At 25.0% G+C, this 25,165-nt stretch overlaps 1 protein-coding gene across 4 annotated transcripts; it reads left to right on the forward strand.

Moving 5' to 3' along the window:
• Positions 1-615: 615 nt before the first annotated feature.
• LOC134833632 (stromal interaction molecule homolog) lies at positions 616-21,677 on the forward strand. Of its 4 annotated transcripts, XR_010162127.1 has the most exons (11): positions 616-718; positions 2,417-3,032; positions 9,559-9,731; positions 12,544-12,663; positions 12,717-12,945; positions 14,406-14,578; positions 15,091-15,652; positions 15,711-15,758; positions 18,714-19,110; positions 19,324-19,401; positions 20,718-20,743. XR_010162127.1 is itself a non-coding variant. In XM_063848017.1 (10 exons), exons 2-10 carry the CDS (start codon positions 2,729-2,731, stop codon positions 21,223-21,225), a joined length of 2,514 nt encoding a protein of 837 aa, XP_063704087.1. In that variant the 5' UTR covers positions 616-718; positions 2,417-2,728; the 3' UTR covers positions 21,226-21,677. The 4 variants fall into 4 exon arrangements, 3 of the variants coding, with proteins under 3 accessions (XP_063704087.1, XP_063704089.1, XP_063704088.1); XM_063848017.1 differs by lacking the exon at positions 19,324-19,401 and having other exon boundaries at positions 20,718-21,677; XM_063848018.1 differs by lacking the exon at positions 19,324-19,401 and having other exon boundaries at positions 627-706; positions 20,718-21,677.
• The last annotated feature ends 3,488 nt before the right edge of the window (positions 21,678-25,165 follow it).

A 25,165-nucleotide genomic window follows, 5' to 3' on the forward strand; every position in this document is an offset into this window, starting at 1 on the left:
ATGTGTTCGAAGATGCCGTATAACGCCTATGTCACGTACAGAGCGACGTACATGTGTGTGGATATTGACATTTTGTTTCGAAGATTGGGGTTAGGGTGAGTTTTCAATTAATGATTTTTTTTATTTTAAGAAAATCGAAAAAAAAAATTTTTTTTAGAGGATTTTTAGAAAAAAGTAAAAATTAAGAAAAAAATAAATTTTTAAAAAATTATTTAAATAAAAAAAAATGTATTGAAATTGAACACTTACCCTATCGATCGAAAAGAGAAACGTCAAAAAATTCGAACATCGGTAAGGTAGGTTTTTTTGACGTAAAGCTTAAGTTATGACTTAATAATGTCTAATAAGATTCAATTTTATTAAATTTTTGTAAATTTTTTAAAAGTTTTTTGAACTTTTAAAATTTTTTTAAATAATTATTTTTAAAAAATTTTAAAATAAATAGAAAATTTTACTTACCAAGTAATTTTTTTCAATTCGAAATAATTTTTTAACGGTTTTTTCGTTCAAACTCCCGTGACTTAACGTCATCTGCCATCTACCTTATGTCATAACAAACCACAAACGGCACGTCAGCTTCGTCGCAGCTGTCATAATATGTCAGTTCCATTCTTTCTATCTACCAACGAAAACACTTTTGCAATTGTCTCCCGTAATTTTAGTCAAAATACACAAAAACCACTCAAAATTTAGCACATAAAACGGAGTAACTTACCTCGTAAGACGCGTCGGAGACATCCCGTGACAAAAGCAAATTTTTAACTCCTTTAAATCACCTTTAACTACCGGAATTAACCTTGAGACCTTTCCTCGAGATATTATTTCTACAATTATTATTGCTGTAGACTGCACACAGCACTCACACATCGCAAAGCCATCGACTCACATACGATTACATATTATTAAAAATAGTTGAAAAATAAAAAAAAAAGATTATAAATAAGTACGTACAAGAAAAGAAGGCAAAGTACACGTATATGTGCAAAAAAAAAATAGTAGACGTCGTTTAATAATAAATAAGTTCATTAGAAAATCATCAAAAATATTAACGAAAAAATTAATTTTTCATATTTTTCTTGATTGTTTGTTTATATCGGTTCACAAAATATTTCCGAAGGTGCTAAAAAGTGATTATTTCTTCAAAAAAATAATTTTAAATAAATAACGAAAGTTTTTTTTTGCACACACATAATGAAAAAAAAAATGAAAAGTACACAATAAAAACTACCGAGCGAAACAGTAAAAATATAAAAATTCATTGAATAAAGTCAAGGCTAGATGTATGAGCACTCGTGATGTTATTAGTGATATTTGAATTAGTTAAGGTGCTCAGTACTTTAATTATTCTCCACTAATTAGAGACAATTGTCGTCTACTTAGATGATCTTTGTTCATATTTCCAGATAAAAAAATTGGAAATTTCCATTTAATTTTTTTTTTTAAATTAATGATAAATAATTATTGATAAATTATAAATTTATTAAATTATATTAATTAAATAATTATTTCTATTATTTTTTGAATTTTAATTCGAAATTATTTAAAAATATTTTTTTTTATTTTTTTAATTCTAAAAAATATTTAATTTAATTTCAACATACCTACATAATTTGCTTTGTTTTTAATTAAAAATTTTCTTAAAATTTTCTTATATTAATAAAGTTTAAAAAAATCTTTTTCCTTAATTTTATTCATTTTATCTAATATAAAATAAATATTTTCTCAAAAAATATTTAAAGAATATTTTGTATGTATTATTTTTTATATTTTTATAAATTTTTAAAAAAATATTTTTATTTAAATTAAATTAAATAACTTATTGCTAAATTCATAATTAATATTTAAAAATTAAATTAAATAAAATAAAATTAAATTAAATAAATTAAATATAAAATAAATAAATAAATAGAATTTATTTTTAAAATTTAATTTTTATTAAATTTAAAAAACTGGTTAAAGCTTAAATTTGATTTTTAAATTTAATTAAATATTAAATTTTAAAAATAAATTCTATTTATTTAATTTTTTTATATTTAATTTTTTTTTTTTATTTTAATTCAATTTTATTTAATTTAATTTTTTATTAATAAATTTATTTATTAAAATAATTTTTAAATAATAAAAAATATTTAATTTATAAATATAAATCAAATTAAATATTTTATTTTTCATTATTTAAATTAAATAATTTCAAAAATATTCAATTAATTTTTTTTTTTATATTAAATAAAAATGGAAATTTTTCATTTTTAAATAAAAAAAAATATTATATAAAGTTCGAACTAGAAACCCATGAACAAAAAAAAACATAAAATATTAATAAAATTTTTGCGACACAATCAAAAAAGGGGTTAAAAATTTGCTTAACGGTACGAAAGAAGTGACGCGCGGTGTTAACAACGTCTTCCTTCCACAGATACATCAATAATTTCGTAGATAGTTGCGTGACTCAACAAATAAACAAAAGCAAAGAAGAAGAAGAAGAAAAAAAATAACCAAAAAAATATCAAGCTCACAATGACGTAAATCTGTCTCGTCTCGAATATTGAAACATGGAGCGATAAGCAATAACAAACATCAAGTTATTAATTAGAAAAGATGTGAAAAGATTCAAATCAAAAAAAAAATAAGTGTTTGTTGTTGAATGTTATTTAAGTTCACAATTTTTATGTCCAGATAGAAGAAAAAAAAAATTTATTTAAAACCACACAAAGAAAATTTCAAAAAAATGCATTTGATGCTACCACACAAACTACAGATCATAACGATCGTAGTTTCGGTCTTCGTATATTCGTGCAATGCCTCAGACGGAAGTGTCGTGAGTCGATTAGTGGATCACACACAAAGCACAGTGCACTCAAATCGACCGCCAGAGCCTTCAACCCCTTCAACAACCAAAAACTCACATCACAGCTCTTCCAGTCAGCAGCAGCAGCAGCAACAACAGCCAAAAGACAAGTTGGAAAAGTCCAAAAGCTCGTACGCGATGCTAAGTCAGGCGATGTCGGAAGCAGTTCACCATGAATTCAATAGTAAGTAAACGGGTTGTGAGATTTTTTTATTTTTCGTTGCATTAAAATGGAAGTTTTGTGTTAATGTATTTCCATTAGTTTTTGTTATTTATTTTGTTCCGTATGTGAGTTGAGTTTTTGCGGGGAGAGACTTCCGTGCCGGTGAACTATTTTCGGAGCGAATCTCCTCCCCGTGTGAAACGCTCTAACACCAACGCAATAGTTGGTCACGTTTTTTCACAAAATATTGCAATTCAATGTTTATTCAGTTGGTTGATCGATTATTACAAAGTTGATCGCGGTAATCAGAGCGATTTTTTTTTAGATGAAAGTATCAGTGATGGATGAAATTTGAACTTTTGAAGGAGCTTTCTTGATCGAAATTTTAAAAATTTAACTCTAGATGGCGCTTTTTTGAGTAAAAAGTTGTAACTCGGAAGAAAGTTGAAATTTTTAAGTTCAGAGGGCGCTTTATAAGACAAAAAAGTTGAAATTTGAACACTAGAGGGCGCTTTACATGACAAAAAGTTGAAATTTGAACACAAGAGAGCGCTCTATAAAACAAAAAAGTTTAAATTTGAACACTAGATGGCGCTCTATAAGACAAAAAGTTAAAATTTGAACACAAAATGGCGCTCTATAAGACAAAAAGTTGAAATATTATCACAAGATGGCGCTCTATAAGACAAAAAGTTGAAATTTGAACACAAGAGGGCGCTCTTTAAGACAAAAAGTTGAAATTTGAACACAAGAGGGCGCTTTATTAGACAAAAATTTGAAATTTGAACACAAGAGGGCGCTTTATAAAACAAAAAGTTAAAATTTGAACACAAGAGGGCGCTCTATAAGACAAAAAGTTAAAATTTGAACACAAGAGGGCGCTTTTTAAGACAAAAAGTTAAAATTTGAACACAAGAGGGCGCTCTATAAGACAAAAAGTTAAAATATCTAAATACAGAGGGCGCTTTATAGAACAAAATTCAATTTTTATTCTATCGAAACATTCCTAAAATAGAAATAACCACTCATCGTACACCTGATCACCATAAATAGATCAAAAAATCGCAAACAATGTCATATCCGTTTCAGCTGATAAGACACGTGTTTACGACGAATTGCAAATATCTGATGACATTTGTGACAAAGTGTCTTAACCAGAAGTAATTTAAAACTTTTTTCGTCTCTTAGTAACTCGTATTAGAACCACAAATTCTTGTTTTCCATCTTGTTTGTTTTCGTTGATTGAACAACTTCCGTCCAAAAATCACATGAGGTGTTTCGTTGAAAGAAACATGCTCTTGGCCATCATCGCTGCTGCAGCAGAATTAATTAACACACCTTGATACGCGATGCACTTTTGTCGTGTCATTTTTTTCGTCGAGTCGTCTTGTTAAAATTATAACGTAGGTATGTCAACTTGATCTTGAGGCGACTTGAAATCCACTGAGTAACTGCGTTCTCAAAATTAGAGATGACAAAAATTTTAACAGAAAGACACTTTTCAAGTCACAAGAAAATTGTCACTTTGTTTGTTAAGTTGAAGCAGCAAAAAAAAAAAAATAACGCGACACAGTTAATGACGATTGGATGATGGATGATTAGTTCCTATGGGTTTTTAAATAGTTGATGAATGGACTGAAATGACCTTTGAGGTAATTGTGTCACGAACGAGTAACAAGAAAAAAGTATTTCCGATCTAGTTTAAATTATTTTAACATGAATTTGTCAGATTTTCTTCGAAAAATTTTGATTTTCGAAAATTTTTCGATATTGAATTATTTAAAAATTTTCAAGTTTTTGATAAAAGTTAATTTTTAAGAAGATTTTTAATAGAAAAGTTTTTTAACAGTTAATTGAATTAATTTAATTTAAAGAAACTTTCATATTTCGAATCAAATAGTTAAGTTCGAAAAATTTCGAAATTCAAATTTTCGAATTTTTTTTCTAAAATAAATTTCGATGTAAAATATTGCACCTAATCTTATTTAAATTCAAGTTGGATTTTTGAAAATATACTTTTTGAATACTAATTCGTCATAAAAGTTTAAAAAAATGAATTTTCGAAAAATTTGAGTTCGAAAGATTTCAAATTTTCGAATTTCCCTGGGTGCTTTAAAAAGTTTTTTTTTCATTTTAACTGTATATCAAATATTTTAATTAACTTTTGAATTAATTTCTAAGTTCGAAACATGAAATTTTTGAAAACAAATGCCTTCAAAAAAATTTTCGAATTTTTCTTCAATTGAAACTTTTTGTTTCCAAACTAATTTTTTGTACATTTTTACCTCATATTTACCGCAGTAAATTTATCAAATTTTTAGTTCAAAGCTTGAAATTTTCGAAAATTTATCTTCGAAAAAATTTCAAATTTTCGAAAATATGTTCGAAATTTTGTTTTTTGTCAATTTATAAGGTAAAATACGCATTTTTAATATTAAATAATTTTAGAAAAATTAATTTAAACCTGAAAAAATTGCGTTTCTACATCTACACAAAATTTTTGCTCGCTCTCATCGCTCTAACGAGGAACGTTGCCAAATATTTGCTAATATGTTAAACACAAATTCGTCGTTCTTCTCATACATAATAACAAGAATAAATATAATAAAAGAAAAAAAAAGTTTAATCGTTTCAACAAACATTCACGAGTAATCTAGCGAGAGACAAGTCGTTGCAAAAATCGCTAATAAGACATGAAATTAACAAAAAACCCAACAAACAATGATCACTGCGAAGGGAGGGAGTGCAGCATATTTTTATTAATAATTTCAAAGGCCGTTTGTCGAACTTGAAATTTTGCACTGCAATAAAAAAATATTTTTTGCATCGCGCCGCGATCATCAATGAATCAAAAAAAAAAAGTGTGTCGCCCGTGTATTGGCTTTCGGGCAAATTCATTCGCGTTCGCAATTCAATCTGATTAAAAGCGACAATTGAAGCGAATCTATTTCAGTTCAGTCCTCTTTCTTTTAATTCATGCAGAGACAACAATGTTTGTTGTAACAAATTGATTCTAGTCTCTCGAAAAAAAAAAATTTGAATTTTCTTTGTTATGACACGTCGTCGCTATTTTGCCAGTGTGGGTTGGTCATACATTCAGTTTTTTTTTATCAATTTATTGTCTTCGTAGTTGTGAGTCGTAATAGATTTTTTTTTTGTAACGTAGAATTCTTCATTCTTAATTGAATGTAATAAACAGACCAACTGACTGGAATGAATTGATTTTTAATATTTTTTTATATGGAAAGTTGATTATTATATTTACAACGTGCTGCGAAAAAAGCTTCAGTTGTGATAAAAGTGAATTGAATGCTGGCTGTAGAGGCAAAAAAAACATTTGTAGGTCAATTTAGATTGATTTCACGAATTTAATGGAGACGTCTGGTTTTTTTTTAAATGAAAATTGTCATTAAAATTATTTTCAGGAAATATTCTGAGAATAAATTTTACGAATTTTATGATTTAATGAGTCATTTTATGTTCTTGCTTCATAAATTTTCTTAGTCATTTAAAAATTTCTTCAATAGAAAAATTTTATATGCAAAAAAATCGAAGAAATTTTTTTTTCATGATAAAACCACGTGACCATTATTAAAGTTTAATGTCATTTTTTATAAAATTTTTATCGAAGCTTTGAATTTTTTATAAATATTTTAACAAAATTAATAATTTTAATTCAAATTTTAAGATTTTGATTTAAAATTATTTAAATTTTAATAAAAAATTGTAAGTTAAGGTCACGTGGTTCAAAATTTGTTTAAAATACAAATTTTGACTTATTTTGTTAATTTTTCATTAAAAATTAAAGATTTTATAAAAATTTATTGAAGAATTTTTCATTTGATTCAGCTTTGGAGATTTTAATTTATTTTAAATGAAATTTAAGTAAAAAAATGGTCACGTGATCAAAATAAATTTTAAATGCTAAATAATCTTAAATTTTTTAACATTTTTGTGAAAAAAATTATTTTCATTAAAATTCATCCAAAATTTAAATATTTTGACTCAGATTTAATTTTTTTCTTTTGTTTATTAAAATTTTATAAAAAAATAATTTTAAAGGTCACGTGGTTAAAAATTAATATTAAATATTTTTTTAATTTTTTATTCTTAAAAAAATTTTAAAAAAATAATTTTTTTCTATTTACTTTGAATTTTTTAGAGAAAAAGTAACTTTTGCAAATTGAAAATCGTGAATCGACATGAAATTCTGACTCAACAGGTTGTCGAAACACTTCACTCGTCAAAAATTCATACATGCAAATCGACTTTCCCACATTCATTTTCATTTTGCTCTCTCGCAAAAAAAATCTCAAACTATAAAAATTATCGCCGCACTTTTGCACACTGCCCATGTGAGGGTGAGTCAATGTCGACTTTGAACAATTGTATTTTATTACAAAAAAAAAAAAAAAACTTTAGGAATTTACGCGGACATAAAATACACTTTTCATGGCTTTTTCTGCACGATCAAGTGACTAAGAAACACGAAAAAAATCAATTGCAGTCGATAAAATTATCACAATTGACTTTTTTTATTGCCTCTATTTTTTTTTAATCACTTTCAACCGGCAACAGATGTTTTTGTTTGTTTACGCGCTACTTATTAATTAGTAAAATAAACATAATTTTATGAGATTTTCGGTACAATTTTTTATCTCGTTTCGTTCGCGTGTTTATTATCTGCTGCGGATCTTGCCGAGATTGTTTGTTTTAGATGTCATAAAAGTGTTAAAACTGTATATCTCGAGCAAATATTTGTTGCGAGTCATAAATTAATTCGGAACTTGACTCAGAAAATCTTTCTTCGGTGTCTGTTCAAAAATGGAAAAAAAATCCACAGTGGCTCCAGAAATATTTCAATTTTTTAAAAATAAAGAAAGAAAGAAAAATTCCAGCAGTCGCCCACGAGTTTGGGTGACATTTAAAAAAAAATCGACCAAAATTATGTCACTACAAGGCCAAGGATGGTTCTTAAAATAAAATGAAACAAATTTTTTTTTACAACATTTCTATCGTTTGGATGTACGAAGAATGTAAAAAATGTCACGAAACTTCGTAGCAAAAATGTTTTTGATCAATAAAATGGCAAAGAAATCCATAAAAAAAGTTAGAAAGTTGTCATTAGAAGAATTCACAACGATAAAGTGTTTTAAACTAAAGAAAAATGAATTAACCCAGTGCACATTATGAAATGTCTAATCAGTGTCAATTTCAATTTTGAGTCCCAAAAAGCATTCAAAATGATTTTATTAAGATAAATTTCGGATTTTATCCCAATGCACATTTTTTAAATTGCTTCAAAAGTAATCTTTAAATTTTTGACCCAGTGCACATTCTGAATTTTTTGTCTTTTAATATTTATGCTTTTTGAAGGATAATATTAATATTAAAAAAATTAAATTTTGACCCAATGATATTTTAATATTTTGACCCAGTGTAAATTTTGAATTATCGAACCCAATGAACATTTTAGAATTTTTCTAAAATTGTTTTTTTTATTAAAAAATCTCAAATTTCGACCCAATACACATTTTTTTTAGTAAAATATGTGAGTTTTAGCCCAATAAATATTTTTAAAATTAAAACCCAGTTCAAATTTTAATGTTTTTGCTTTATAAATTCATTTTAAACAATCTGACCCAATGCATATTTTAGAATTTTCCCAAATTTTAATACTTAAAATTTTTGACCCAGTTGACATTCTTATCAGATTTTCAATTTTTTCATTAAAAAGTATTTGAAAAACAATTAAAATTTCATCCCAGTGCACATTTTGCCACAGAAAGACGTCAAACCATGATAAAACCGCATTTTTTTTCTTTGAAATGCGGTAAGAAAATTAATGGAGACGTCTGGTATGTGATTTTTTCACCGGACATTCCAAAACGTGCACCCACGAAACGATGATTAATTGAAACGAATTTCACATGTGTTTTTGCAAAAATTGAGTGATCAAGCGCATTTGCAGGAAAAGACGATTTTCTGGACAAGAAAACAAAGAATTTTACGACAAAAGATGGAATAAAAATCAAAGAAGAAGAATAGAAACAATTAACGTCTCCCACTTGATTTTTTTTTTGTTTCGCGCAAGACAACGGCATCTACCAACACAAAGGAATTTCGCATTTTTTCTGCAAGTCGCCACCGGGTTTCTCTTGGATTTGCGCCAATTATGAGTGACCGGCAAACGGTGTTTATAGTTCGGTCATCCGTTATCTCTCGCACTTTTATGAGTGAATTTATCTTTTATTTTATTAGCTGCTGAGTAAAAATGTTTTTTTTTTTCAATTTATGTTTTCGCAAGTGTCCGCCGAGACATTGACGGATTGATGAAATTCACCCAGTTTCGGTTCAAAAACCCAACTAAAAAAAAAATATTGAATTGCAATTTTGTGATTTTTTTTTCAGTTCTTTTTCGTTTCAGCACGTTCATTTGTTAATTTGTTCAGTTCCTATGGAATGGAGTTGATTTGTTCCAAAATTTAAGAAAAATAAAAATTAGAGACTAAAATGTTCAAATCTCAATTAGATTTATTTATGATAGGTCTTTCGGGAAGCGGTGCATCTCCCGTGACGGAAAGAGAAGGCAGTGCGTGTTTGTTAGATGATGCAGATTGTCTCAATCACGACAAATTGGGCATGGAGGCGATACGGCATCTACATCAGCAGTTGGATGACGATGAGGATGGAGATATTACACTCGCGGAATCAGATGATGTAAGTAGAAATTTTGATTTTTTTTTTTGGTTTTTGAGTGAAATTTTGTCCCTTTTTTGTGAGTTTTTTTATTTCATATTTTTAAACAGTTAGAAATATTTTTTAACGAAGAAAAATTCTTCAAAAAATTAAAAAAAAAATCATAAAATGATAAAAAATTTGAAAAAATATTAAATTTCTTGTTCGAGTTAAATTTTTGGTAATTTTGATAAGATTTACTAAAATTTTTAATAATTTTTTTTTTTTTTTTTAATTTTAATATTTTTTAATTTTAAATTTTTCTTTATTTTTAATTAAAATAATTATTAAAATTCCATTTTTTAAAATTAAATTTAAAAAATTAGTTTTAAAATTAAAAATTTTTTTAAATTAAAGAATTTTTTTAAAATAATTATTAAAAAATTAAAAAAATTAAAAATTATAAAATTAAAAATTAATAAAATTAAAAATTAATAAAATTAATAAAATTAAAAATTAATAAAATTAAAAATTAATATAAAATCAAATGAAAATTTCAATTTGCGAATATTTTCTAAATATTTTAAATTTATAAACAATTGCATTAAATTTTATTTTTTTTTATTTTAAAATTTTTTGAAAAAATTAATTAATTTTTTTTTAAAATTTTAAAAAAAATTTTTCATGGTTAAAATTTTTAAAATCTTAAAAAGAACATTTAAAAAAAAATTCAAAATTGTGCTCTAAAAATTTATTTCAGGTTGTAAACAGCAAAGTTTTAAGGTTTTTTTATTTTTAATATTTTTTTTATTAATTTTTTAAAATCAAATCCATGAAATCACGATTTTCGATTTTTTAGTCAAAAATTGAATAAAAATTAAAATATTTTATTCAAAAAATTGTCTAATTAAAATTTTTATTTATGATTTATTTATAAATTTTTCACGAAATCATGATTTTAGCTTTTTTAATCAAAAATTTTCTTTGAATATTATTTTTGACACTTTTTTTCTATTAAAATGTGGAATTTTCCATAATTTTCGACCATTGAGTCCATTATTCTTAACCATTAACCCCTTTTTTCCCATAACAACCTACTCAAAGTTCTTGTGAAGTAAAGCACAATGGCTTCCCATTCATCACAATTCCCATTTGAACCGCCTCGTGTCAAATTCACGTGAGTTTCTCGTACGAATCCATAGAACAAAACTCATGCGAAATTTAATTACGAGTTTTTTTCTTCAATTCACAATCGGCATCATTTCATGCCCAATTTCACCCATAAATTGCTGAGATTTTTATCTCTTTTAAAAAATTTTTAAAAAATTGGCGCTTTCCAACAAAAATTTTTCAGCAAATTCATCACTTTTGCTGGAATTTCTCGCCCACTTCAAAAAAAAAAATTCTCCAAATATTTCATCAGTTTGTCACACTTTCGACGGCGGCTGCGAATCGTGTCGCCGCTTTTCAAAACAATAATAAACTCACATGTCACAAATGGAGACGCCCGGTTTTTTGTTTTTGCCGCAGCAGCATTTTTCTCTCGCCTCGAGACTCACACGTCTCATTATAAATGTAAATTGAATGTTTTTTCGAATAATTATGACGGAGAGTACAAGACAAAAAGATCCACGAGTTCAACACTTAGTTAAGCGTGCGCGATACGAAAAATCTTTTTTAACGGGCGAGAGAATATTCGGATCAGTGTTTGTCGAACGGTTCGACAGTGAAAATCGGAAAATTGTAGAAAAAAAAAATCTTTCGTGTTTGAATGAATTATGTCGAATAATAATAATCAATTTTGTTCGAAATAATTTAATGAAATAATTCTCATCGTTAAAAAAAAATTAAATTCAGTACAAAATCAGTATTTAATGAAGTTCAGTAGAGTTAAGAAGTAATTTTTTTTAAAGAGAATTTTTAGTAAAAAAAAATCGAACAAAGAGCGTTCTACGACGCTTGAATTGAGATTCGTGATGTTTGGACATGTTTTATCTGTCAGCTTTGTTTGTAAATGTCTCCATTTTGCTGTTAACAGGAGTTTGTGTAAGTTTTAGAGACATATTTAGCATTTTTGGTGCGCGTAATTATTTAAAAAAAATTTAATAAAATTACGAAAAGTTTGAATTTTGAAGAAAAAAATTAATTAAAAATTTTTAAAATGTGCATTGGGCCAAAAATTTCAAAATGTTAAATAAAAAGAAAAAAAATTGCAAATAAATACTTAAAAAATTAAAGATTCAAAAAATATTAAAAAATAATTAAATTGTGCACTGGGATAAATTTCAAAATGAAAATCACAAAAAAAAATTAATGTGCATTGGGGAAAAAATTTTGAAATATGAAATTTTTAATTATGTAAGGGGTAAATATTGTAAAATACCCACTGAGGATAAAGATAAAAATTAAAATTTAATGAAAATGTGCTATGGGAAAAATTTTAAAAAATCTAAAGGAATTAAAAAATATGAATAAGACATGTAATAAATTAAAAAAAAGTAAAAATGTGAACTGGGTCTAAATTCGAAGTTAGGTTAGATTTAAAAATTTTTTGTTAAAAATGTGCAATGGGCTTAATTTTTTTTAATGTGAAATCTTAAATTTAAAAAATAAATTTAGTTAAAATAATTTTAAAATGTGCATTGGGACTAAAATTAAAAATTGTACATTGGGAAAAAATTCCGAGACAAAAATAAGAAATTATTTCTTAAAGACAGAAATTTCATAAATATTTACTGACTTGAAAAGATAAAATGTGCATTAGGGTGAAATTTGAAAATATTTATTGGGACAAAAATTTAAAATGTGAACTGGGTCAAAAAAAATAATATTTTAAAATTAATTTCTTTTTCAGTTCCTGAGAGAAGAACTCAAATACGAGTCTGGATACGAGAAGCGACATAAAGCTTTCCATCACAACGACGACTTGCACATCAGCGTAAAAGAACTGTGGGAAGCCTGGTTGCGATCTGAGGTAAAATTTAAAATTTTTCTCAAAAAAAGTCTTAAAAAAAAAATTTTTTTTAGGTTCACAACTGGACAGTAGATCAAACAACCGAGTGGTTGGCACAAAGTGTGCAACTTCCGCAATACGTGAGAATTTTCCGTCAGCACAAAGTAACGGGACGCGTTTTGCCGTTGCTCGCTGTCAACAATATGCACTACGTGAGCACCGTGCTGGGCATCAAAGACCCAATTCACAAGCAGAAAATCGCACTAAAGGCAATGGATGCCGTGTTGTTTGGACCACCGCGAGGTGAGTGAACTGAAATTATTGCCGGGGATTTTCCGCGTTGCGAGGGAAAAAATGCAAATAAGTGTTAAAATTCATTAATTACGGCTTTGGAGATGCGATTTCATAACAAACTGTTAATTAATTTTAATAAGGGGGTAACGGCACGAATTGAATTTTAATTAAAGTTATGTGAAAAATACTTTAGTGAAGAAATTTTTATTTAATTTTGTGTGAAAATTAAATTTAAAAAGCTGAAAATTTTTTTAAGGATTTTTGGAATAAAAACATTGAAATTTTATTAAAAAAAAAAAAAAAAATTAAATTAAATTTTTTAAAAATAATTTTTGCATGATTTTATAAAAAATATTAAATAATTATTAAAATAATTTTAAAAATAATTTTTAAAAATTTAAATTTAATAATTTGTTGAAAAATTATTTTAATTGTCAAAAAGTAGTCGTTTGTTAATAAAATTTAACGATCGCCTAAAGACAATAACAACTCAGCTCCCAAGAAGATTTATTCTCTTGCATAATTTTATTCTCTGTGACTCAGACCGTATTCATTCTGTAAGTTCTTAACAGAATTCGAGAGAACTGTAATGAGATTCTTTAACATTTTTATCGAACGTATCAGAGATTTACCTCAAAAGGGCTCAAAAAAATTTAAAAAAAAATATTTTTAATAAATTCAAATTAATTTTTATTTATAAGTTATTATTTTAGATTAAATTATTTTTTTCTAATTAATTTTTTTTATTTAAAATTAATTATTAATTAAAAATTTATTAAAAATTAATTTAATAAATTTAATTTAATTTAATTTTTTTTAAATCAATTAAAAATTTAAATAAATTATAAAATATATTTAATTCACAATTATATAAAAAAAATTAAAATAAATAAATTTAATTTTTTAATAATTTAAAATTTTAAAAAAAATAAAAAAAATAGAATTAAAAAAAATAAAAAAATATTAAAAATTTTTAAAATATTTTAAAAAAAATAAAATAAAAAAAATAAAATTAAAAATAAATTATTTTTTTTAAATTTTTTTTTTTAAATTTTTTAATTATTTTAATTCCCATCCCTGCATACGTCGTCGCTAATAACACGACTAAACAACAGCAAAAAAATTTGTGAATATTCATTTAAATATTCTCAGTTATCACCTGACACGATTCTTAGAAGACGGCAAAAAAAAAGTTTGTTTAGTTTTTTTTTCTAATTAAAAAAATAAATAAATTCCGCCAAGTACACACACGTGCAAAGCCATGTTGTGCATCAACGTGAAATTCCGCGCATAAAAAATGTTGAGAGATCATTACATAATCCATTTACGGCGAACGCGAACGCTTTGTCTCGAGACCTTGAACTTCAGAACGAAGCTAATTGTCTTCACAATTCTACTTATGTCGATTCTCAAGGGTATTTGGGCGTCAATTTGTTTGATTTTTAATTAATTTTTTTGTTTTTTCACAGAAACTGGAACACGCTGGAAGGATTTATTGCTCGTGGCGTTACTTTTAACCGCTATCATTGGCAGTTGGTATGCGTACCAACAAAATAAAAATGCCAAATTTCACATGAGACGCATGGCGAAGGACATGGAGGGACTTCATAGTGCCGAAGTTGCATTGCAGGAAATGCAAAAAGTGAGTTTTTAATTTTTTTTTTATAAAATATTTTTTTTTCACAAAAATTAATATTTTTGCTAAAAAAATTATTTTTTTTTTTATTAAAAAAATCTTAAAAAAAATAATTTTTTTAATTTATCTTTTTTTTTTAAATTTTATTATTTAATTTTTATTATTTTAATTAATTAATTTTTTTTCACAAAAAAAAATATTTTTGCTACATAAAATTTTTAATTAATTAATTTATTTTTTTCACAGAAAAAATTATTTTTGCTAAAATAATTATTTTTTTTTCTCTAAAATTATTTTTTTTTCTTAAAAAAATTTTTTTCATAAATATTTTAAATTTTTTTTTCTCGAAAAAATAATATTTTTTTTGTCCAATAAATTTTCTGTAATTTAATTTAATTTTTAATTTAATTTTTAATTTAATTTTTTTTTTATTTTTTTAACTCTTAATTTTTTTAAATTTTTCTTAAAAAAATAATTTATTTCTCAAAAATTAATATTTTAATGATTTTTCTCCGTAGGAGCTTGAACGCGCCCGCGTCGAACAAGAAAATGTCGGCAAGGAAAAGCTCGATTTGGAGCGTCGTCTCAAAGAAGCGCCCAGTCTCAAGTCTTCCGACTCCGATTTGGAAGTGCAAGCCCTCAAGCAAGAAATTGAAATTCTCCGTAACGAACTTTCGCGTGCCGAAGGCGAACTCGTCGATCAGTGTTACTCGCCGCCGCCCGGATTGCAAATTTGGCTGCAACTCACGTACGAGTTGGAAAGTCGCGCACACCTCAAAAAACGCATCGCAGCGGAAAAACAACTTCAAACGGCCCGCGAGGCATGCGAGAAACTCCGACGGAAACGATCGAGCCTTTATGGTGCCTTTGTGTCGACGCACGGCAAATCCATTGACGACGTGGACCGGAGCATCGTCGAAGCACGCAACGCCCTCAGCGAAGTGACGAGCGAGTTGCAGGAACGAACGCATCGCTGGAAACAAATCGAACAAATGCTCGGGTTCAGTATTATGAGCAACAATGGAATCTCGTATTTGGAGAATGTGCTGTACAATAAAAATGGAAAATCAATGTCAAGAGGTACGAATTGAATTTTTTTAAAAATATTTTATTAATTTTATTTTTTTTTAAATTTTAGCTCGCATCACCAGCAGCCAAGATGATCTCGATGACGATTCAGTGCAAGGTAAGATGAGCTTAGACAGCTTTTCAATCTTCTCATCGGAATAATTTTATTTAAAATCCCCGAGTTTGAACCCTTTTTTATTTTTTTTTATTAATTAATATAAATAATTAATTCCTATTTTTTTACTTAATTAATTTATTATTATTTTTTTATGTTAAAAAAAATTAAATTTAAAAAAAAAATCCTTAAAAAAATATTTTTTGTTATTTTTTAATTTTATTTCCGAATATTACTAAAAAATGACTTGAACCAGTTTAAATGTGTAAATGTACGATAAACAAACAAATTAAATCTTTAATTAAACAAAACTGTGCATGAAATTTTTATACATGTATATTCTGTATACTAAATATATTTTTATGTCTATCAATGTCGATCAAATATATTTTTTTTATTTTTGAGTTCAAGTTTTATTTTTTTATTGTTTATAAAGGTTTTTACATTTTGCAATATCAATTTGTTTAAAATTGATACAATTTTGTATTTTTTTTTTCTTTTAAATAAATAAACAGTTTAATTAATTATTATGAGTTTATTGAACAAAGCAAGTGTTCTTTCATATATTTTTATTTGAGCATTTTTTTATATTTTTTTTAAATGAAAATTATTAAGTATTGATTATTATTATAAATATTATAATATATAAAAAATTATATAAATTATAATAATGTTAATAAATAATTATTAATTATAATAATAATTTTCCTACTAACTTTTAAAATATATAATATTAAAATATATATTGTATAATATTATATAAATAAAGACACAAAAAAAATTTTTGAACCCCAAATTTGCTCAATTTGGAATTAAATAATATTAAAAATAATTAAAATTTATATTTAAAATAATAAAAAAAAAAATATAAAAGTATATAAAAATAAATTAAAAATATATGTTTAATTTATTTGAAAAAAAAAATAAAATTCATAATTTTTTATAGATATTAATAATTTAAATAATTAATAATTTTATTTTTATAATATTTATATATTTTTTTATTATTTTAAATATAAAATAAAATACATTTAAATATATAATTATAAAACATATATTTTGTATTTTTTATATATAGTTTTTTTTTAATTAATTAAAAATATAATTATTATTTTTCAAATCAAATATTCATATATATATAAAAAAAAAAATAATTATTTTCATTATTTTTGATAATTTTTGTATTTTTTATATATTTTTGTTAAAATCAATTCAAATACGAATAATTATTTTTTTTATCTCAAATCAAATATAAAAAATTATAATTATTAAATAAACAATTGTTTGCCTTCTCGAATAAATTTTTTTTCATAAAATTTATAAATCCTTTGAATTATTTTTTTTTAAATTTTTAATTAAATTTAAATTATTTCAAAATTAACAAATTAATTAAAAAATACTTAAAAATATTGTTAAGTTTGTTATTCATTGTTATGTTTTTTTTAGCATTTTTATTATTATTATTATTATATAAACAACATATATCATTAATAATAAATAAATGATAATATTTACTTAAAAAAAAAATCATTATAATCATAAATATTAATAATACATGTTACCTATTCAATAAAAACTGATCAATTAAAAATTTGTAAATATATATCTTATTTTAATATTAATTAATTTTTGTGATTTATCGTCGATGTGTGCTTCTAGCTGAAAAATCCCTTTTTTTATTAAAAAATATTAATTATTTTTTGACAATTTAAAAAAAAATCAATTAAAGAAAGATATTAATTCTTTTCTTTATATATATTTTTCCATTAATCCAACCGAAAATCCAACACACACGTGCCACCCAAAAAAAAAACTATATTTTCATCTTCAAAAAAAAAAAATTACATTTTGAATATTTGACAGATTTTATGTTATGCTAATATTCGCTAAATAAATATCGCTCTTCCAAATCTCTAATCTTTTTGTTATGATTTTAAAGAAATTTTTTGAAGGTAAGATTAGTTTTTTTTATTTCTTTATTTTTTTGTGTTGTTCCGTCCTGCAACCCCCATGCATGAAAAATCAAGCAACACTTTTTTGATTTTTTAAATTTTTCTTTTTGTTTGGATGGGAAAATTAAAGAAAACTAATAAAACTAACTCACCTTTCAAAAAAAAAATTTTTTTTTTTGAGTTTTGGGTAATTCAAAGCACACATCAATCGATAAAAATAACAAAACTACATGAAAAAATGTAAATAATTTAAGGGAATTTTGTAATTTTAAGAAAAAATTGTAAAAGTAGATTTTAGAGGTGACTTGTTGGAATGAAAAAGTGTTGCCTGAATTCATGAATTAACGTTCTGAAGAAAAATTTGAAGCCAAAAGATGATTTTTTGGTAATAAAATACGAGAAAAAGTTAAAAATTATTTATTTTCAATTAAAAAAAAGTTTAAAAATTTTTTATGAAAAAAAATTAATTAATTTTTTATTTAATTAATTTTGATAAAAAAAATTTTATAAAAATTAATTTTTTTATGAAAAAAAAAAAAAATAAAAAAAAAATTAAATAATTTTAATAAAAAAAAAAATTAATTAATTTAAAAAAAATTCTAATAATTTTTTATGGAAAAAAATTAAATTTAATTTTAATTAAAAAAAATTAAATTATTTTTTCATGAAAAACTTTTTTTTTAATTATTTTTTTTATCAAAAATAATTTTTAAATTAATTTTTTAAATTTTTTTATGAAAAAAAAAAAAATTCCGAGATGTGATCTTGTCGATGTAAAGACCAAAACTGATAATTTTTTTACGATCGAGAATCGTTTCTTGATCAATTAACGCATTCTTATGTAAATTAAATTGACATCTAGTTCAAATTTACGTCGACAATTATTACAAAAAAATCATCTTCTGGCGTCGTTTCATTCCTCAAACTCACATTTTTTCATTTTATTTAATTTTCTGTTCAACGTTCCCATCTCTTTCTTTGTTTTTTTCCGTGTCTCTCGTTGCAGCCTTTGTGTTAGATAGCTGTTTGCGTGCCGCCAGCTCGAGTCGCGGTCCCGGCAGCACCGACAACACGGACAAAGACTCGTCTGCGGGCAGCGACGAAACGGATCGCGACTCCATCACCTTCGTTCTCGGCTCATCGTCGAACATCACGCCGCCCTCATCCGCCTCCGACACAATTTCCTCCACAAAAATCGCCCTCATCAATAATTACATAAAATCCAACGGGAATAGTTATTGCGAGCAACCGCTACCCCCGCCCGCCCCCATTTTGCCGCGCAGCAAAAAACTCCTAACATCACAAAGTCAACCGGGAAGTGCCGCTTCGTTGCCTGTCGGACCATCGTCGGGCGCATCTCGTTCGGGATTTGTGCCGCCACGCAGAATTATGTCGCAACAAAGGTATTTATTGGGATGCAAAACCACAAAAAATCGGTGTTTGGTATTAATTGTCTATTAAATTGGACTAAAATTACTAAAAAATTGTAGCTAAAAATCTGTGTTCAAGTCATTTTAAATTAATTTTTATCATTTTTCATCATTTTTTTCATAATTTCCTTGAAAAAATCCAATTTCCTTTGAAAAATTCCTCAAAAATTTTGTATTTTCCCGCAGCCGAACGCAAAAATAGTGTCGTTTCATTGGCGAGGACTGCAACCACGAGCAGTACTGACGATGACGATTACGAAAATGGTAAAAAAAGTCTTTTCTTGATCCTAAATCTTGAATGACTTGCGGTTAATTAAGAATTTTTCTAAAAAAAAAAAAAATGAGAAAATAGGTCATTTAACTTAAAAGTCATATAAAAATTTCCAAATTTTTAAGGAAAAAAAATCGTATGGTAAAAATTGCTTAATAAATTAAAAAAAAATAATTTTTTAAAAAAATATTCAATTCAGGTTTCTTAGACTCAAAATTAACTTCAATTTTGAAAAAAAAAGCTATTAAAAAATTTAAATTAAATTAAAAAAAAAATTTTTTTTTGGTATTAAAAGTTGTTGCTAAATAGAGTTAAAATTAAAATAAAAAAAATAATAAAATAAAAATAAATAAAAAAAAATTATTTATTATTAATTTTAATACTAAAAAGCTTAAATGAATAATTTATTATTTTTTTTTATTTAGAACAGTTAATTTTTCAAAATATTAAGTCAAAAAATTTTTTTTTTACCTAATTTTGAAAAAAAAAAAAATTTTTTTTTAATTTTGAAAAAAAAAAATTTTTTTAGGAAAGTAAATTTTGAATTTTAGAATAATTTAAAATTAAAATAATTTAAAAAAAAAATAAAAAAATAATAAATTAAAATAATTTTTGACATTGAAATTTCTTCTAAAACTAAAATAATTAAAAATTTTTTAAAAATTGTAGAAAAGAATACGAAGTCATTAATTTTTTCAATATAATAATTTATTCAATTTTCGAAATTTGAACATTTTTGTTAAAAATTGAAGACACAGTGGTTTAAAATTTAAATTTCGAAAAAAATGTCATTTTTTATAATTTTATTTTAAATTAATTTAAATTTTAAAAATTTATTCCTATTTATAATTTTTTATTAGTTTAAAACAATTTATTTGATTTTTTTTTTTTAAATTATTTTTTTTAAAATTATTTTTTTTTAATTTTAAAAAATTTTTATTAAAAATAATTTTTTGCTCTTAATTTTAAACACTTTCGTTTAAATAATTAGATTTCTCTGCTGAAAGTTTTTTTTAATTAAAAAATAATTAAAGTTTAGAACATTTTTAATATTTTTTTTTTATAAATAGATTAGCAAGAAGTCATCGTTAAAATATAAATTATTTCAAAATTCAAGGAAAAATATTTTTTTATCAGAAAAATTTAAATTTTAAGTAAAAAGTTACAACTTGAATTCAAATTTTGTCTGTAAAAATTGTAGTTCGTTGTTAGTAAATCACATTTTTAACACTTTTTGTACTAATTTTGTGTGTTAATCATCAAATTTTCTCATTTTAAACCCTTTTAACAATTTTTTCTCTCCTCGCAGCATCACCTATGGCAGCAAAATGGCCCGATCACAAAGTACCGACTTGGTCGCCCTGGAGTCCCAACCATCGCCCGCCGTCACTCCAACTTCCCCAAACAACAACAGCAGCGGCAGCAGCATCGCCATCACTGGTCTCATCACGCCCGCCGCTGCAGCAATTCAACCGTTTAGTATTCCCCTCAACGTTGTCGCTGGACCAAGTGCTTCCGCCGCCGGAACAGGAGCAACGGGAACTTCTCGAGGACCTGGATCGTCTCGAGCAGGAACGGGAAGCACTCATGACGTCATTTCGGCGCTCGGCGGCGACAACAACAACCAGCAGCAACTGGAAGACGCCTCCACAACTGACTCGTCAAGCATCGGCGGGGACCTTTCAGTCGCTTCGTCAGACGGAGTTGCGGCACAAGCAACGGGCGGAGTCAATGGAACCCCGAATGCCGACACCAAGAGACGACGAAAACTTCACTTTCCCTTCGGCAAAAAGTCAAATAAGACAAAGGTTACATGAATCCATCAAACGGAGCATCGATAGTTGTTCAATCAAAAGTGATCCCTTTTAATTTTAGCAATTTTTTTTTTATTTTATCGACTGGCCTAAATTTTAAGAACTTTTTTTCAAAATTCTCTCTCTCTCTAAAAAAAATAATAAAAAAAAGTAATGAAAAAGGCTGAGAACGTAGAAAGTACCTTTAGTAGCAAAAAAAAATACTTAAAAGAATCTCTTAATTACGAAAAGAAAAATCGTGTCAAAAAACTTGTTTACTTAACTTTTAAACCCATTCCCTTTTAAGAAATGTAGACAAAAAAAATAGAAACTAGGAAAATTACAAAAAACAATTTTTAAACGTAGATTTTGTACTTGTACAAAAAAATGCAAGAAAATCCATTTTTTGGGTAAAAATTGTCGATTTCGAATGATATTTAAAAAAAATAATAATAAAAATAAATAAAAGTAATTTATTGAAATGAATGAACTTTTAAAAATTTTCAAAAATTTATTTTTTAAAAAAAATGAATTTTTTGAAATTTTTTTGAGGGAAATTCAAAAAATATTAATAAAATATTAATTAATTATATAAATTATAGGAAAAGAGAGGTTAAAAAATATTTATATGAATATTTAAAAATAAAACTGATATCAACAAAAAAAAGTATATTTAATTTATAAGTTTAGTCAATTATTGTTTAAATTTTCGTTTTAAGGTTCAAATAAATCCTGAAAAGGTCAAAAAAAAATTTTTTTTTTTGTTTTTTTAAGGCTTCAAAATTTTGAAAAATGTTTACAGGGTAAAAAATTTATTTTTTTTAAACTACTTTTATTTCTTAAAAATTTATTTTAAAAAATTAACTTAAATTAATAAAAAAAATAATTTTTTGAAAATAATTAAAATAGTTAATAATGAAAATAATTTAATTTTTAAAGATATTTTTAAATTCAAATTAATTTAATTTTTTTAAATTTTCAATGGCTAATTTTATCAAAATTTTTTTACAAAAATACAAAAAATAAAAAAATATAAGTTTATAACCGAAAGCTCTTAGCTTTTTTTTTAGAGAATTTAAAAATTAAAGAAAATTTTTAAGTTTTTTTTTTCAAAGTTTTATGACTTGAAAAGTCTTTAACGTTAAAACAAATCCGAGTTTAATTTTCTTTTTATTCATTTTGCAACTCAAAACTGCCAAAAAATTAAAACTGAAAAAAAAATTTTCTTTGACAAGTTTTGTTTTAAAAACTAAATCAAGAGCAAAAAAACTTTTCAAATTTTGTTTAAAATTATTATTTTTGTGCAAATTAAAGCCTTGAATTAAAAAAAAAATTTCAAAAAAAAAATAGTTTGAATCAGCAAAAAAGCGATTTTCAAATTTTTGACATTTCAGTTTTTTTTTTGAAAAATTTTCATTTTTTTTTTGCTAAATTTGAGTAAATAAATTGGAGAATTTTAAGTCTTAAAAATAAAAGAAAAAAATTATAATTGTGAAATTTTTGAAGAACTTTGATTGATTTGTCAAATCTTGATAAAAATTTATCAGAGGGCTCTAATTTATCATTTTTAATCATATTATAACTCAAATCTGCAAAAAAATTGAAAAAAAAAAATTTTTTCTTTGACATAAAAAACTAAATCAAGACAAAAAAACTGTGTCAAAAACTGTGTCAAAGCAATTTTTGTCAAATCTTGCTCCAAATGGATAAAAATTTATCAGAGGGCTCTAATTTATCATTTTTAATCATTTTGCAACTCAAAACTGCCAAAAAATTGAAACTGAAAAAATTTTTTTTCTTTGACATAGTTTTGTTTTAAAAACTAAATCAAGAGCAAAAAAACTGTGTCAAAAACTGTGTCAAAGCAATTTTTGTCAAATCTTGCTCCAAATGGATAAAAATTTATCAGAGGGCTCTAATTTATCATTTTTAATCATTTTGCAACTCAAAACTGCCAAAAAATTGAAACTGAAAAAAAATTTTTTTCTTTGACATAGTTTTGTTTTGAAAACTAAATCAAGAAAAAAAACTATGTCAAAAACTGTGTCAAAGCAATTTTTGTCAAATCTTGCTCCAAATGGATAAAAATTTATCAGAGGGCTCTAATTTATCATTTTTAATCATTTTGCAACTCAAAACTGCCAAAAAATTGAAACTGAAAAAAAATTTTTTCTTTGACATAGTTTTGTTTTAAAAACTAAATCAAGAGCAAAAAAACTGTGTCAAAAACTGTGTCAAAGCAATTTTTGTCAAATCTTGCTCCAAATGGATAAAAATTTATCAGAGGGCTCTAATTTATCATTTTTAATCATTTTGCAACTCAAAACTGCCAAAAAATTGAAACTGAAAAAAAATTTTTTCTTTGACATAGTTTTGTTTTAAAAACTAAATCAAGAGCAAAAAAACTGTGTCAAAAACTCTGTCAAAGCAATTTTTGTCAAATCTTGCTCCAAATGGATAAAAATTTATCAGAGGGCTCTAATTTATCATTTTTAATCATTTTGCAACTCAAAACTGCCAAAAAATTGAAACTGAAAAAAAATTTTTTCTTTGACATAGTTTTGTTTTAAAAACTAAATCAAGAGCAAAAAAACTGTGTCAAAAACTGTGTCAAAGCTATTTTTGTCAAATCTTGCTCCAAATGGATAAAAATTTGTCAGAGGGCTCTAATTTATCATTTTTAATCATTTTGCAACTCAAAACTGCCAAAAAATTGAAACTGAAAAAAAATTTTTTCTTTGACATAGTTTTGTTTTAAAAACTAAATCAAGAGCAAAAAAACTGTGTCAAAAACTGTGTCAAAGCAATTTTTGTCAAATCTTGCTCCAAATGGATAAAAATTTATCAGAGGGCTCTAATTTATCATTTTTAATCATTTTGCAACTCAAAACTGCCAAAAAATTGAAACTGAAAAAAAATTTTTTCTTTGACAAAGTTAGTTTTGTTGGATAAAAATTTGTCAAAAACTTTTTAAATTTTATAAGAGAAACTGAAAAAAACTTTGACATAGTTTTGTTTTAAAAACTAAATCAAGAGCAAAAAAACTGTGTCAAAGCAATTTTTGTCAAATCTTGCTCCAAATGGATAAAAATTTATCAGAGGGCTCTAATTTATCATTTTTAATCATTTTGCAACTCAAAACTGCCAAAAAATTGAAACTGAAAAAAAATTTTTTCTTTGACATAGTTTTGTTTTAAAAACTAAATCAAGAGCAAAAAAAACTGTGTCAAAGCAATTTTTGTCAAATCTTGCTCCAAATGGATAAAAATTTATCAGAGGGCTCTAATTTATCATTTTTAATCATTTTGCAACTCAAAACTGCCAAAAAATTGAAACTGAAAAAAAATTTTTTCTTTGACATAGTTTTGTTTTAAAAACTAAATCAAGAGCAAAAAAACTGTGTCAAAAACTGTGTCAAAGCAATTTTTGTCAAATCTTGCTCCAAATGGATAAAAATTTGTCAGAGGGCTCTAATTTATCATTTTTAATCATTTTGCAACTCAAAACTGCCAAAAAATTGAAACTGAAAAAAAATTTTTTCTTTGACATAGTTTTGTTTTAAAAACTAAATCAAGAGCAAAAAAACTGTGTCAAAAACTGTGTCAAAGCAATTTTTGTCAAATCTTGCTCCAAATGGATAAAAATTTGTCAGAGGGCTCTAATTTATCATTTTTAATCATTTTGCAACTCAAAACTGCCAAAAAATTGAAACTGAAAAAAATTTTTTTCTTTGACATAGTTTTGTTTTAAAAACTAAATCAAGAGCAAAAAAAACTGTGTCAAAAACTGTGTCAAAGCAATTTTTGTCAAATCTTGCTCCAAATGGATAAAAATTTGTCAGAAGGCTCTAATTTATCATTTTTAATCATTTTGCAACTCAAAACTGCCAAAAAATTGAAACTGAAAAAAAATTTTTTCTTTGACATAGTTTTGTTTTAAAAACTAAATCAAGAGCAAAAAAAAA

The sequence above is a fragment of the Culicoides brevitarsis genome, chromosome 3 (genome assembly GCF_036172545.1).
Source record: "Culicoides brevitarsis isolate CSIRO-B50_1 chromosome 3, AGI_CSIRO_Cbre_v1, whole genome shotgun sequence".
NCBI lineage: Eukaryota > Metazoa > Arthropoda > Insecta > Diptera > Ceratopogonidae > Culicoides > Culicoides brevitarsis.